The sequence below is a fragment of the Cheilinus undulatus genome, linkage group 8, assembly GCF_018320785.1.
Source record: "Cheilinus undulatus linkage group 8, ASM1832078v1, whole genome shotgun sequence".
NCBI lineage: Eukaryota > Metazoa > Chordata > Actinopteri > Labriformes > Labridae > Cheilinus > Cheilinus undulatus.
In genome coordinates this window covers 33,206,817-33,223,452 of record NC_054872.1, presented here as the reverse complement: position 1 = coordinate 33,223,452, position 16,636 = coordinate 33,206,817, and the positions used below count along the sequence as shown (strand labels likewise).

General features: G+C 40.0%; 1 protein-coding gene across 4 annotated transcripts in view; it reads right to left on the bottom strand.

The window, feature by feature from the left end:
- Positions 1 to 669: 669 nt before the first annotated feature.
- ddr1 (discoidin domain receptor tyrosine kinase 1) overlaps positions 670 to 16,636 on the bottom strand; it is a 55,218-nt gene continuing 39,251 nt past the window's right edge. The window contains exons 11-20 of one of the 4 annotated variants that reach the window (XM_041793302.1): positions 15,984 to 16,043; positions 13,128 to 13,294; positions 11,987 to 12,194; positions 10,944 to 11,066; positions 7,493 to 7,794; positions 7,282 to 7,409; positions 6,075 to 6,272; positions 5,687 to 5,954; positions 3,968 to 4,117; positions 670 to 2,682 (exon numbers count right to left, since the gene is read on the bottom strand). In XM_041793302.1, coding sequence (XP_041649236.1) covers positions 2,542 to 2,682; positions 3,968 to 4,117; positions 5,687 to 5,954; positions 6,075 to 6,272; positions 7,282 to 7,409; positions 7,493 to 7,794; positions 10,944 to 11,066; positions 11,987 to 12,194; positions 13,128 to 13,294; positions 15,984 to 16,043 — 1,745 coding nt within the window. In that variant the 3' untranslated portion in view covers positions 670 to 2,541. The remainder of the gene's footprint in view (positions 2,683 to 3,967; positions 4,118 to 5,686; positions 5,955 to 6,074; positions 6,273 to 7,281; positions 7,410 to 7,492; positions 7,795 to 10,943; positions 11,067 to 11,986; positions 12,195 to 13,127; positions 13,295 to 15,983; positions 16,044 to 16,636) is intronic. The other 3 variants (XM_041793303.1, XM_041793305.1, XM_041793304.1) reach the window with 3 other exon arrangements.

The window sequence follows — 16,636 nt, the reverse complement described above, 5'->3', positions numbered from 1 at the left end:
AATATCAGAAGCTAAAAGAAGCTAAGCTTCCATCAAGCAGTTAGAATATCCAATCTTTTTTCCAGCAGCCATTTGCTGGGGTGCCAAATATACCTGTCCAACCCTGAATGGTGGAGCGAGATGCACTGCAGTCTGTTGATTGGTCAAAAGAATCCCCCAGTCCCACAAGACAAATGTAATAATGGACAAACACTGGCTAAGAGACTAGTTGTGCCTCTGTTCCAGCTTCCCTCCCTTATTTTGTCATAATCAGGCTTTTAAACTAAACAGTGGCGTACTATTAGTAAATGACCCTTATAGGGTACTGGTGAGATTAAAAAGACGAATCAAGATGACAAGTGATGCCATTTGGCATTTAAAAGCCAAATGGTAGCCAAAAGACCAGCTTATTATCGAGCTGAGCCAAATGATACAGATCTTCTATAAGAACTGTTTTTTCTATCACCTTTAGTGAGGTTTGATGGCCATTGCCTGTAGAAACACATGCAAGAGCAAGGTTGACTGTACCAAACCAAACTGTACAGATGATTACATGTTCAAACCAGTTGTAATGAACCAGCCTTGATTAAAACTTGAATTAGGTGACTAAACTTGAAAGATTATCAGCATCACTTTTATAGAGAAATAAAAAAGCTACACATTTTTTTAAAAGACCGCAGTTACACAGCCTCAGAGCATATCTTCTTGTATTTGAAAAGGTTAACTTTATTAAAACATCTACAAAAATAGACAATGAATTACAATGGCGTCAAGGTAGCAAGCGTTCTACAGAGATACAGAAGATCCCAAATGTAACAAAGACTTTTCCATATATTAGTAAAGGAAATTACAATTCTGTCCTTAAAATATTTACATAATATAACTGATCGAGTTCAGACACACAAAAGGACAAAATCAGACACAGGAGTGTCTAAGTACATACAGAATATTTATAAAAATATGGGTTTAATTGAACTACAGTGTATCAAAATGACTCAAATGGCAGAACCATTCACGATCAGTAAACATGTAGAATTTGATGATCATCTTGGACTGATTTACAGTGCTGTACAGTACAATCAGTAAGGCAGATGATTGATTCTACCACAGTCAGCTTAATATACTAATATGGGATAATACAGACATTTATGGCATTCACACTCCTATCAGGTCTGAGTGATACCATAACTGTTTATAACAGTAAATCATTTGGAAGACAAACAAATAATTTTAAGGAGAAAGCATGTCTTAATTCAGTGAACTGATTTCTTTTTTACATTTAATGATACACTGATGGTGCCAATCCATTTCAAAAGAATATTTTACATCTTATGGTTTTGGCAATGCCTCTTGGGACAGGTTAACAAGGCAGAAAGACTGTCCTAAATTTCATTTTCAAATATTTGACATTTTTGCAGGTATTTGAATCCAAGAGGACAGGAATCATCTCAGGGCCCTTACATAGAAAAGTTTCATCATGGCCGGAGATATGCATGTTGGATTTAAAGTGCAGCTGGTTGTGGAATTTTACCTCTATACGTTATGCCTCGGTCAGTCGGACACTAACGATTGCTTAAACACCTGAGCAGGCGCTGAGGATATTGTGTCCGGTGCCCCTGCAGGCGGTTTTGTCTCTCAGCTTAGAAAAGACGCTCCAGTTTGTGGGTCACATCTCCATGACGGCGGAACGATCTTCTTTTCTGTGCTGTTGTCGTCAAGTCCCTTTTGGCACCAGGGGTAAAGTTTATCCATCAGTGGCTCAGAGATGGGTTCAAAAACAGCTCTGGCTTTTTGACTGTAATAGGGGTCAGATAATGAGAGCAAACTTGCAGAGAGGGCGGGGCTGCTGTTGTCTGGTCAGGATCATTTCACACGAGTTCACAATACTCCGAGTTAAAGCTGAAGATGTGGGTCACTATCCCACTGATGTTTTTTCATAGACTTTGATCCGATTGTTATAATTATGTGTGTTTTCATGTCTGTAAAAGGGTCTGGACTCTGGGGAAATCCTACTGAATGACTGATTTCAATGTGTGCAGCAGGATTTGTGTACATGAACACTAAGACTGTATTTGGGTGTGAACTTAAAAGTGTGGGTGTTGTGTTGACAGAAGTTTCTTGTTGTGTAGCTCGTGTGTTCCTCCACCCGTTACCCTTGAAGTGAGATGAAACAAAACCTGAAACTTAAAACCTGTTCATTTCCTAGCCGTCTATGATCCCGATCACTCCTACATGTTAAGAATCTGAGAATAGAGAAAGTTCCTATGCAGACTGCACCCACCACCCACCACTGTGAAATGTAACTCGGGCCGTTGCCTATCAAAAGCTTACTTTTGGTTTTGGGGTAGGGGTCTGATGTGGAAATAAACCGAACCAGCGGTGTCTCAGCCCCATCCACCCAAATAAGTACAAATATAAAAGCGAGCAACCCACTCTCCCTTCTCCTCCACCTCAGCTCTGCAGCACCTCCACCACAACCTCCATCCGTAGCAAAGATCCACAAACGTGCAAACTGTTTCCTTCTCCATGGAGTTTCTTTTCTCCTTGCTGTGCTTCTCTCCTTTACACCATGTTCATGGCGTCCTCAGTGAGAAAGGAGTGGATGTAAGCAAAGGATGGACGAAGCTTGCAGTCTCTGTTCCAGCAGCTCAACATGAGCTCATAGAGACCCTGAGGACACACTGCTGGCTTACTCAGATACACCTGCAAGTCAGAGGAATACAGAGGAAGTTATGAAGGTTTGTGTAACCGCTGTCCTTTTCTAATACATTCTATTTATGAAGCACTTTTCATAAAAAAGAAAATCACAGACACTGTACAAAAGCTAAAAAGATTCAAAACATCAGAAGAGCAACATTAAATGCAGATGAAATAAACACAACAGAAAACAACTTTATGAGTGAGGAGCAGGATTTTAAATTAAATGATAGGGGATGGTTAGAAATGGACGAGGAGGTTTCAAAGGACAGGGTTGATGTGGTAACAGGAGCAGGTGTGGGTAAGAAGGCAGTGGTTCTCAACTGGTAGGTTGGGACCCAAAAGTGGGTCAAAGCCCTTTCTGGTGGGATGTGTATCTGGAAAAAAAATTGCGCCAAACTGTCTAAGAGACTCTACAAAACATGCATGTTATGTCCTGTTTCATTGTTTTGTTACACCCTTTGTACTGTCTTAGGCCCATGCTCTAATATTTTTTATCAAAAACATCTGATTGACCAAAAAATCTCCAAAATTTGAGTCACAATTCTTCTTGAGGAGTTGATGGTGAGTCCCGTAACTCACCCCGTTGAGAACCACTGCTATAGAGGATGCTACTGTTGTAATCTAGTCAGGAACTGATGAGGGTATGGATTAAACGGACGGATGTGGGCTATGTTTTTCACGTGAAAGAAGCATTTTGGGTGGCATACTGATTAATGAGAGGTGACTGTCAAAATGTATACCAAGGCTTCAAATGTGAGGGGAAGGGGATGGGGTGGAAATGCCAGTTTGGAGGCTGAAATAATGAGGGGTTTGGTGAGTGATTAATTATAAACGTGAGTTCTGATTTACTGTAGTTCAGTGAGAGAAAATTGTTCATCATCCATGATTTTATTAAACCTTACTACCCTATTTGTCTGTGGAAAGCCCTGTATGGAGTACATAAATAAACTAGAAAAGCACTCGGACAGCGCAGACCTCCGCCATTAGCCCTATCTCCCAATAGTAAAGAATCCTTTAAAAAATTCCTGGATCCAGACAGTGATCCGGATCACTCCCAAAATGTAATCAGTTCTTCCTTATGCCATTTCTGACATTTCCTGAAAATTTCATCGAAATCCGTCCATAACTTTTTGAGTTGTGTTGCTAACAAACTAACAAACTGACTAACAAACTAAAAGACAAACTAAGTAACAAACCCTGCCGATCACATAACCTCCTTGGCGGAGGTAATAAAATTGAAATAAAACAACCCCAAAATTTTACCCATACACGTGTCTCTGTGTTGTACCTGTCTGCCCTGGTCTCTGAAGAACTCTCCTGCATTGTCAATGACTTGTTCATCTGTGAGGTTGGAGTACGGCTGCTCCTGACAAACGCTCAGCATCTCCCACAGAGTGACCCCAAACGCCCACACATCGCTGGCTGTGGTGAACTTCCCCTGTGACACAAAAACAAACATCACATGGTATTCATAGGTACACTTTCCATCAGTGTTAGATTAAGAATAACTATTAAGTTTATTGCCAGGTATGTTTTTACATTTCAAGAATTAGACTTGGTGTTTTGGTGCAAACAAACTAAGAATGAACATCATTACAGAAGGACAAGTCATGACATGTTTATTCAACTTTTCTGTTATGTTTCATAAATCTCTACATTGCACAAGTCTTTTAAATTTCAATATCTTAACAGATTAATATCCTATAAAAGGGAAAAAAGGAGTTTAACGTAGTGGTGTAATGTTGCCCTCAGAAGAGGTATACTCTAAAGATGAAAAGATGAACAACTTGTTATATATTTAGTACAGTGAAGCTTTCAGATCCCAGTTTTTCCACTACTATTCTCTGCTCAGAAGCGGTATCTCGTTCTCATACTCCGCCTGGTGCAGAAGAGGTTTTCATACACTTGGAAGACATTTATAATGAGAATACACTTCAGGATTGTAATGATTTAGGACTGTTATAATCTATCAGGTTTATCCCTTTATCTTTATTTTCAACTTCAGTTGTCTATGAAAACATATAAAGTATCATAGAACACTCCACTAACCTCACACCCTCTACAGATTACTTTGGTTAACAGACAGCAAAAGATTGGGTGGTTTCACAGCTATACACTCTTTTTCAGCAAACTTTATGTAAACCTTTAACCACTGAATACATATGGATGGAGTACTCAAAACATTATATTGGAGAATCTTTGCCTTACTGGGAAAGGATTTGGTACAACAGGTTTTTTATGTTTGTTTTGTTTGATTGTGTTGTTTTTTTAGTGACATTTGTATTTTTCTTGCACATAAACAAAGGCTAACCAATTAAAGATTGATCACCTTGTGTTTGTACAATGAACAGCAACTTCGAAAAGCAAGATTATCAAATTATGATGAGGAAAGCAGGAACAGCCATACTCTGCCTCTGACTGCCGTACCCCCTTATATTCTTATCCAAACCAGCTAAGAGGGCAATAACAGGCTGTAGCCAGTTAGAGACAGAGTAAGGCTGGTCATGTGTCCACCATGTTAGGAAAAAAAGACTGCATCATACTTCTAAATGTTGTGCATCAGTGGGGGTTAAGAAGTGTAAATACTCTATAAGGAGACTAAATAGTAAATGGGTGAACTCCATATACCTGCATCTAACCTGTACTACAGCGCTGATTAAAAGTTTATTCCTTTGAACAGAATGGGAATGTCATTAGCACAAAGACACTGACTGCCACTATTTACAGTAAACAAGGGGCTGTTGTTGCATGTAAAATCAGAAAATCTTTTTACAGTCCTTAATAAAAGGAAATAAGGGAGAAAAATGGTTGATATTTCTATTATGGAAACTGTTTTTCTGAAAATAAGAAGTATTTGGTCTACTGAATATTTTTAATCTAAAATTGAATCATACTTTTAAAGCTTAAAAACTCCAGCTTTAACAAAGAAATGAAGCATAATCCTTATACAACATACCAAATTTGATTCAGTAAATGCAAACATTACACATCATTCCTGTCATCTCACCATGAGAATACACTCCCATGCCATCCAGCGAATTGGCAGCACAGCTCTGCCCTGGATCCTGTAGTAATCTCCAGCGTACAAGTTCCTGCTCATGCCAAAATCAGCTATTTTGATGTGACGCTCACCACCCGGATCCTCTCCATTCTCACCCCTCTCCCCACCGACTAGACAGTTACGAGTGGCCAGATCTCGGTGTACGAAGTTCAGGGAGGAGAGGAACTTCATACCTGATGCGATCTGACTGGCCATGGAGATAAGGGCTGGATAACTGGGAGAGAAAGATGATCAATGAAGAGAATAATTAATACTACTGTGACTGTGAGTTTATTTATATCCTAATTGTATATGAGTGTGTATATAATTTTTTCAGTGTTCAGTTCTAGTTCACCTGATGGTTGGCGTGTTGTGTGATGGTCCTGTCTTATCCAGAAGCACTCGGTGGGACAGATACTGGTTCAAATCTCCACACTCCATGTACTCAGTTACCATGCAGAGGGGATCACTGCTCACACAAACTCCAAGCAGACGGATGATGTTCGGGTCCTTGAGGCGAGACAAGATCTTCACCTCTTTCAGGAAGTCATTTCTAATGAGGCGAGAAGGAAGAGTAAAGAACAGGGAACTCTTTGATGGAGAAGAGATTAAGCAATGCAGGTATAGAGAGAGAGTCAAAGGTTCTTTTTTAGCCCTTACATCTAAAAAAATCACGTTCTAATGTTTTTAGCAGCCTCTTTTGATGTTGAACTGATTCAGATAAGAAGGTTGCTGACGTGCTTGAGAATCAATCTCCCTGTCTGAGACTCAGTGTAGTCTTTCACCTCATTGATTTGTTATGCTGGTCAATGTCTGTGCTGCTTTGTCTCTCACTAACCTTGATTCTACACAAGCTGGTTTTACCTGCCCAGAGCGAAATAGCAGAGAGAGCCAAAGTAAACAAGCAGGTGGTGAAAACAGTGTCAGCCAGAGAAATCCAAAGGGATTTATTTAAGGGCTATGGGTCTGAAGCTTGGGTTAAATCTCTGCTTCTCTGCTACCAAACAAGTCAGTAATGTCAGATAGCTGACTACCAGCACATTAGTGAAAATAAATGTATGAGATGATGTAGTTTGTAAAGGCTTGATTTTCTGAAGTCCACACACTGCTCTGTAGAGGCAAACCATCACAGCAAAATAGACAATTAGAAAAATTATATTAAACCACATCTAAAATATTATTTCCTCTGTCAAGATTGGGGGTAAAATGGAGGCTTTAAAAGTATCTTAAATATGCTGAAATATAACCAAGGCTGAAAGACTGAAATGATGAAAACAGTCAAACCCATCCATCCATTTTCTACACCACTTACACTGTTTGAAGTTTTGGATCTTTTAAAATGTCTTCTAAATAGAATAAGTGGCAATCTGAGAGAGGGGAAGCCTCCTTGGTAGGGGGTACTGATGGGTAGCTATTATTATCCTAATGGGAGATTCATTCCTTTTAAACTGACCAGTGGGAGTGCTGCTGTTCATAGGCACAGTGGAGATAAGCTGTAACAGTGGAAAGAAAAACTGTAAAGCCCACTGAAGCCATGCTCAACTGTGTATGAAATTACAGACCTGGCATTCTTGGAGGCATCTGGGCGCAGGATCTTCACTGCTACCAGCAGAGGGCGACCTTTTCTCACATTAAAAGGGAACTCCAGGTTAGGAAGGTCCTGAGGGTTCTCGATTTCACACAAGTGCACCTTTAAACAAAGAAATACAGATACTGATACAGATCTTGTTGATAAACCTTACGTCCTCACACAGTTTTAAGGGTATTTCTTACCTCTCCAAACTGTCCTTCTCCCAGTTTCTCTTTAAAGATGAGACACTGACGAGGCAGCTCTGGCAGTGGCACAGCATCGGCCCCAGGGCTTGAGGAGGCCAAGGCAGGCACGGCATAGGTGTTGTTCCCACTGACACCCTGCAAGCTCACAATGTCTGCCTCAGCATAGTGAGGAACGCTGGGAGGCAGTGGGGGAGACACGGGGGGAGACAGGGAGGGGTAAGGAGGGGAGCCAGGGTAGGGTGGGGGCTCTTCTTGAGTCGGAGGGAAACCTTTCTCCATGTCCAAGTCCAAACCACAAGCTGCAGGGAGGGGAAGGAGACAGACAGGGTGGATAAAAAAAGAGATAACGTGAAGAGTGTGTGATTATGTAAAGCCTTGTTTTACTTTGAGACAGACTGTGAGTGAATAAATCAGACGGTGTCATCAGAAAACATATTACGAGGGACAGCTTGGATTTGGGGAAGTTTTCTTTGACAATAAAATCAAAAACCTTGTGCGGCACTCTAAACTTCCCAAGGTTCTGTACTTTATATAAATCCTGAAAATGTGGCTGAACATAAAGTTTGAAACAACGAAATAAAAGACAAACAATAAAGCTAGATAGACTGGGAAGAAGCTAAATGAAGAGTGAGTTTGTGGCAACCATTTTGAATGTTAATGAGTTTAATATAGTGATTATAAAATGCTCATTTATCATCATCTGCTCATGTTTTGATTTGAAGTTTGGGGACAATTGAAGTGCCTTTTGACACAAATGCTGAATCTGCCTTGCAGTGCTTAAAACCACATTCCCAGCTTAAAACCCACCTTCTTGTGATTGCGAGGCAAGTTATCTAAATCAGAAAAATGCAAGCTTTACTCCTTGTGATGGATGAGAGTTCTGCTTCAGAAACAGCCTTTTTTCCAAACAGTATTGGTCTAATCCATTTGGGTTTGAGATACATTAAAATCTATTGCTGTACTATCTGATAAAAAACCTCTCACAGGTTTAATTCAATAAAGATTCAGCAACTTAATATTCAACACTATCAGCTTCCATGAGGGTCTGGCAGCCCACATAACTCAAAAACTTGTTGGTAGAGCAGGTTTTGAATACTAAGTGATATACCTTTGTTAAAATCATAATGACGATGATAAGAAACTTTCTGTTCAGGCTCAGTGCACACAGTGCCTGAACAGAATACTGAATTTTAATGTTAATTTACAAATTTATGCAGTTATGCCACAAATACCTACACCAAGCAGGTGTTAAACCATTAATGCACTCAGTATAAGTGTATTTTGAACATACCAGAGACAATTACATTAGTTTAAAGCTGTGCTAGCAGCTCTTTAATCAGGTTACTTCACCTTTGAGCCTGCTTCTACTTTCCAAAAGCCCAGAACTAAAAATACAGCAAAGGAAGAAGAAAATGTGCCAAGTTTTGCAGGAATTTGGTAGTAGAAGAAATGTCAGAAGATCACAGTTATAACAGCAAGGAAGATCTCATTTAGCAGAATTTAAAGTAATCACATAGTCGCTCAAACTTTTATTTTAAAAGCCCAAACCTTAAGCTGAGGGTGGTGCTAATGAAAGCAAAAACAGAATCAGTAAAGTAGCGAAGTATCCTCTGTAAACAATGAATACTTCTTTTTTAGATTTCTACCATTAGATATTGAAGGATGTCACTTGATATACAACAATTTTGATATGAAGATGAGATTAGATGTTAAAATAAAGTTTAATTAAAATCTTAGTAGCCTCTTGGTTTCAAAAGTAAAGCCTGTATACAAGGTCCTTAAGCCTAAAGTCAACCCAACCACCTCCAAATCAACGATTAAAGAGATGATCCTTCAGGTACCAACACTTTTGATCCAGGACAACAAGAAGCCGATGACTGAAGCAAACTCCTAGACTTTAAAACTGTGCTCCACAAACCAACAGCTGACGTTTATAGTGGCTAAATCCATGTAGCTCAGTGGTGAGCAACTGGTGGCCAAGGGGCCACATGCATCCCTCCTTCTGACTCAATGTGGCCCAGAAGTCAATTCTAAATATCAAGAACTTGTAAAAACAATAAAACAGAAATATTTCCGTAATTATCTTTGATAACTGGTATGTGTTAGAAAGAAATTAGATGTATAAATGGCTGTGATTATTGCTGTAAAATATTTTACATGCATCATTAATGTCTCTGTAAATTGAAATCCAAACTTTGCGTCTTAAAACTCTAGTTATGTTGGAATAAGGTTGCTGAAAAAAATGTGACAACACTGGGATCTACATGTGACTGTATTTTTTATTTAGACAGTTAGAGAGTTGTTTGCCCCTTCCTTGGCTTGGTTTCATTTGAGTAGGTCTAATATATGAGCCCATCACCAGTCTTGAAGGGAAATTACCCTGCCCCCCTAATGCTACACTGATATAAAATCACCGATTAGTTCATCTCAGTACAGTCTGTTGTTAGCTGATGTCACTGCCTTCATTGTTAACAGTCAGTAACATGCTGGGTTTATGTTCACTGTGGGGTAAATTTCCCAAATCTTTCAGCCACATTGGTCTACAGGTCATTAAAAGTATAACAACAGAGAGATTTGTACCAGAAAACAGTAAATTTAATCCCTAACTTCTGTCTCTCTGCTCTGGCACAGAGTCAGGCAGCTGCTCTCTGATCAGGAGCATTTCTTTAAATTTGAAAGGATCGTATTTCTCGTGAGTGGGCATGACTTCAGCTCATTCAACCGACACACCCTACACCATCCTAGAGCAGATTTACTGCCTCATTTTTCATGATTATGAAGCTTAATTTTATAAATTTAGAGATTAATAACTGCAATTTACATGCTGAAAGCTATATATGTATTTGTTTCTTTTGTTAAATGATAAATATTTATAATTCTTAGATTGAGAGTATCCCACAAGTTGTAACAATTTGGCCCACTGGCAGTAAAAATAAAATTCATGCAGCTGTCTTAGTAACCAAAGTTGCCCATCTCTGATATAGATAGTCCATGGTCTTGAATCAAAGAAAAGACTTCATGTTGATGTTCTTTACTGTAGAGACCAAAACTGTTTTTGAAGTGGATGCTACTAAAGGACATGCAGTTTTTTAACACTTGCATATTGGCTTTGTTTTTCAATACTGAGGTTTCTGCTTGGATAGTTATGGACCAACAGACAGACATTTCCATTGACAGAACCATGCTGCGAGTACAAAAAACACAAGTGTGAGTCAACCCGTCCAAGAAACTTGAACAATTCCCCAAATACCAAGCCATCCCTTTAAACAAAAGAAATGGTGAGTAGTGAGTGACTAATTATGCAAAGATCATGATGGTTAGACACATGCAAAATAGATGAGTCATATTTCTATTTGTCTATAAGCAAACCCTGGACAGAGAGATAGGTAATAAAGAAGAGAGGTAGGGTTCCCTCCTTGCTGTGCTGGCCCAGTTCGAGGTCTCTTACCCTGGGGCACATTGAGGCTCTTTTCCTGAGCCTGAGAGGTGCTGGGGACTACCAGGGATCTTGCGCCTTTTCTGTGATCTGACAGGAGCAGGTCATATGCTGGGTTGTTTTTTAACAGCAAGGCTGGCACACATAAACGTACACAAACACACAGGAGGAGGCAGGGTACGGGCAGGAATAACGGTATGGATCATACAGAGGATGCACATGACACAAAATACACAAACAAAAAACAAAACACATCAACTCCATTAGCATGTTAGCATATCCATTATAATAGATAGAAGGAGGGGGGGTTGCACTGACACATGGAGAACAAAAGAGCATAGCAAGAACAAGCAAAGTTAACACAACCAAACATAAAAAAACAGTGGATGAAATAATGTTTCTGTTACACATGTTATTTCAAACTCACAGGCGCCTTGTAAAAACGGCATGCAGACCTCCTGTTGTGCAATGAGAGTAAAGGAATGCTTTTACTTTCTTTCCTCCTCTTTTTTTCTTCCCTCTTTTCTCTTTCTTCCCTTTTCTTAGAACAATAGCTCATTTGTGCACCCCCTGTGACATGCATCTTTTGGAGGCAGTCTTCCTCATGGGGCGTTTGGTTTGATTTACTTTGTTTGGTGTGGGGGAATATATCGTAATACCAGTGTTTGCTTGATATGCATGCCACATTTTTCTCCCGCTGGCTGGCTTATTGGTACTATCAATAAATGGAGGTTGCGAAAGCATAAGCACAGACATGAAGCAATCCACACAAACCACATACATGTTTGTAGAGAATAAAATTCTGTACATATGGTAGGTTTTACTGTTTTACATTATTCAATGTCTCCATGCCAGTTGTGTGTCTGACTCCACATCAGTCTCTGCCTACATGAATTTAACATGTGGTAGTTACACTGCACACAGGCATGTTCTCTGTCACGCAATGAAACAACAAATTACATATGATTTGTTTTACTAAAGCACTAAGCAGCAACAGACACAATGGATCCCATCATCTCAAACATAACTGTGTGCTTTCTTTGAGTATAATTTACCTGTGCTGTCTCTGTGATCCCTCGGCCGTAGGAGAGCACTTGGTTCTTGGTACTCTCCTTCCCCCTCTCTATCATGGTCACGGTCATCTGGGAACGTGTGGATGCGTTGGTAGCGGCTTGAGTAGCTGTGTGTGTTGTTGATGACTACGTTGTCTGAGGGGACTGACAGGTGAACTCGCAGCTCATCACTGGAAAGACTTCCCTGGGCCTGGAAGGGAGAATGATGTATTTGATCTCAGATAATATAAATTCAGCAGATTTATCAGATACAGCTGGGTAAAACCAATGCATTTTTATATCACAGTCCTGCCTTCATAACACTTTTTCATATTCCTTCATTTCTGCTGTTGGAACCGTTTCAGAGAGGTATTGATTCCGTTTCACATAATATGTCTGGAGTATTTACATCACTGGTGCTGGATACAAAAAGACCTGAGGCTCTTAATATATCATACAACTATTATTTAAAGGTAACAAAACTACCTCTCAAAACATTTTCAGCATGATGAATGAAGGTAGGACTACTGGCAGACTGCATTCATGCTAACTATGTATACCTCCTAATCTGGCATCTGAGTGTAATATTGTTTGCTGTCTATATCCCAAAGCAGACGGTGATCAATTAGAGAAAACGCCCTGTAATCTTTGAATAATTTGAGGTAAATGTAAAAGGATTCCCATAAAATATCCAGATGGAGATTCAGAGCTACTCTGCCAAAAACTGGCAGGAGCAATCTCAGTCTGGTATCAATCATTTTAACAGAGTTAAAAAGACACTTCAGCCCAATAAATCTTTTTCTCACTTTGTGGTATTTATTCTGTAGGAAGTAATGAACCCTCTAAACAGCACAGCTATGGGCTGTCCACATTAACTGTTGTTTAGGGAAACGCAATTAGGAGTAGTTTTTTCCCTTATTTAATACATCTTTAATGCTCTAGAGGGGTTACAGAAATCTCTGTTATAGATGTTTGGCTGCTTTGCTAGATAAAACAAAGGGTAAATAAAGAACATATGCAGCCAAGCCTTCAAGGCAGCTAAACATTAACCTTGCAAACCTGCAAGTAAGTCCATTTACTCTTCTTACTCCAAGCTGCACATAATGACACAAAAACACTACATGCAAACTTAGTGTTAACTTACTTTGCCTAGTATTTTTTTCCAGTACTGCCTCCACAGAATGACAGCAATCACTGCCAGCAGCAGAAGAATAATGCCCACTAGACAGCCTATCAGAATAGCTGTATTACTGCTGTCGTCCTTGGCTACAGGAAGTCCTGCCCTTGGAGTTTTTGCGACATAGTCTGGATCTAGAGGATGGAGAAAACAGAGGGAAATGTTATATATTTGTGAAGATTCTTTGTACCATACCTGCTGTATTTTGTGGGCCTGGCATTGTCGTGTAGATTACTTTATGTGCATTTTTGTTTGTGATCACAGACTGGTATGATCTACAGTCCCTATAAAAAGTATTTACTCCGTTTATTGATTTTATAAATTAGTCATGGTCAATATAATTTTTCTTTCTAGACAAAAAAGAAAAAAAAGGCTCTTAAATGTCAAAGGGAAAACAGAATTGAAAAAATTAGCAGCAATTGCACAAAAACATGTAATGCAAAATAAGTGACTGCATTAATGTTCACCCCCTATTACTCAGTATTTAGTAGATGCAGCTTTAGCTGCAATCACAGTACTGCATCTGCATGGATAGGTCTCAATCAGGCTTTCACATCTGGACAGCGCAATTTTACTCTATTCTTCTTTGAAAAACTGCTCAAGCTCTGTCAGTTTGCATGGGGATCAGATGTGAACTATCCCTTTCAAGTCCAGCCACAAATTCTCTATTGGATTGGCATCTGGGCTTTGTCTCAGCCTTTCCAGAGCATACATCTTGTTGTCTTTAAAACATTTCTGCGTAAACATTTTCTGTATGCTTCGGGCCATTGTCTTGCTGGAAGATAAATCTTCTCCCAGATTTTTTTGCAGACTGAATAAGATTGCTCTCCAGGATTTTTCTATATTTTGCTGGATTCATTTGACCCTCTTTCTTCACAAGCCTTCCAGGGCCGGCTGATGAGAAGCATCCCCAAAGCATGACGCGGCCACCAGTGTGCTTCACAGTAGGGATGGTGTGTTTGTGGTGACGTTCAGTGTTTGGTGTCTGCAAACATAACGTCTCGTCTGATGGCATCAGACCAAAAAACTTTCCTCTTGACCATGGAGTCTCCCACATGCCTTTGAACTAAAGTTGAGATGTAATGAGTTTTCTGTAACAGCAGCTTTCTCTTTGCCACTCTCCCATAAAGTTTTGATTAGTGAAGAATCCAGGCAACAGTTGCTGGATGGAAAGTCTGTCCCATCACAGCTGCTGAAGCCTGTAACTTCTTCAGAGTAGTCATAGGTGTCTCGGTGACCTCTTTCATAAGTTTCCTTCTTGCATGGTCACTCAATTTGCGAGGACGGCCTGATCTAGGCAGATTCATATATCTGCCATATTCCTTGATGATAGATTTAACTGAACTCCGGGGATGTTTCAATGCCATTTTTACAATGTTCAATGTCTTGGAAATTCTTTTGTATCCATCCCCTGACTTGTACTTTTCAGTTTTCTCTGAGTTGCTTTGAGTGTTCTTTTGTCTTCAAGGTGCAATGGTAGCTAGGAATACTGATTAACCAGTGACTGGACCTTCCACACACAGGTGCCTTTACATTACAATTACTTGAGACACATTTACTGCACTCAGGTGATCCATTTTTCACTAATTGTGAGACTACTAGCACCAACTGGCTCGACCTCTGTTGAATAACATCAGTCACTTTAAAGGGGCTGAATATTTATGCACTTGTATACATAAAATATCATTATTTAACTGACATTAATTTGCAGAAACCTGTTTTCACTTTAACATTAAAGAAGATTTTTGTATAATTTTTATTAAAATAGCCAAAGCACACAGACCATGACTGATTTATAAACTCAATAAAAGGGTAAAACATCCAAGGGGAGAATACTTTTCATAGGCAGTGTAATGCACTGTTCAGTCTGAGAGCTTTGTTTCAGCACAGTCACACACTCACTGTTGGGTCACACACATATCCCTGTACAGCTTCATCAGGCTTATTAAACATCTAATGGAGACTGTCTGTTTGAATATGTATCTGGGATACCCACTCATAGCACAGAGCCTCTCAGAGCTCACTGCTTGGAGAAAACAAAGTAAACACTGTTATTGTCTTGACAGGTTTGGGGTAGACCACTAATCTAAATCAGTTATTTTTGCACCCTTAGAGAATAAATGCAGCATGTTATTTTACAGAGAGATAAACAATGCTAGGTTTCCTCTGAACAGTTTTACTCCTAAACAAAGCACTTAAACAGCAGTGGTTTAGAATAAAAAGCGCAGTTAAAAAAGATCAAAAAGAGGCACACATACCAAACATACATGGCATTTTACGTGCATGTATGCGCCCGCATAGACACATCTACAAGCCAAAGATTTACACACGCCATTGTTATAACAGAAAACAACCCCCTTTCTCTCTCCATCTCTCTCTCCCTCTCTCAGTTCAACACCATGTTGGTAATAAATAAATCCAAACAAAGCCGTCCAACCACAGCCAGTAACAAGGACAAAGCAGAAAACACGCAACAGTAAAACATTTCCAGCTTCTTTTTTTTTTAAAAAAGGCCTGTTGTTGTTCAACTGTGTAGGAAAGAGACCCCGATGGAAAACATGCAGCTTGTGAGACTGCAGGAAGTGAGCTGTTATTGTGCATATATATAATGCACAACATCTCAGTTAGTATTTTCCATACAGCTGTATATCTTCGAACCCTGGGGAGAGCACAGTGCCAAAGCCTGCCCCTGTAATCTCCCCTCCATTACACTTTATACTCAGCAGTGGGACAGTTTTAAGATGCTGGAGGAGGGCCAGAGCGGATGTTACAAGCACTTGTCCCTTGGTTTATCCTCCCTCTCTAATTTTTTTTCTCTCTCACCTGACAGCGTCCAGTTACCAGTGGTGTCCGTCAAGAAGGAGGTGGTTGGAGTAGGGGTTTCTGGAGGAGCGAAGGATGGACAAAGGAGTAAAGAGAGATGGTGAAGAAGACTCAGAAATGGGTGATGAAGAGAGGAAATCATGGACAGCAGGAATCAGCGCATTTTTATGAAACCTCAGAGTTCACACCAGAAACTTGGCAATAATTTGTAGGAGACTTTCTGTAATTTAATGCAGATTTCTCCTGCACTTTATGTACCAAAAACCTGTGCGATAAACATTCAGCGTTGACTTTTGCTTCAGTAGAAGTTGGCACAGCGTCAAAGGATTTGGGAGCTCGTGATATAGAGGGATGTTAGTCAGACATGGGCCTCCTTTGGCACTGCCTGCCTTTGGCTATGCTTTAGACACACGGCTTAGACACACAGCCGACATGCTCACACTCATCACAAGTGAAGAGAAGAGATGGGTGCAGAGACAGGAGGTGCTGAGGGAGAGATCAGGGGAATTAGGAGAGAGCAGGAGGGGAAGTAGATGAAGCAGTATAGTAGGTGATGAAAGAGGGGAAACTGAGAGATGATGTTTGGGGGAAAGAAAGATAGTAAAGACAGGAAGAGGTTAGGGAGAAGAGCAGGGGGGATAAAGAAGAGGACT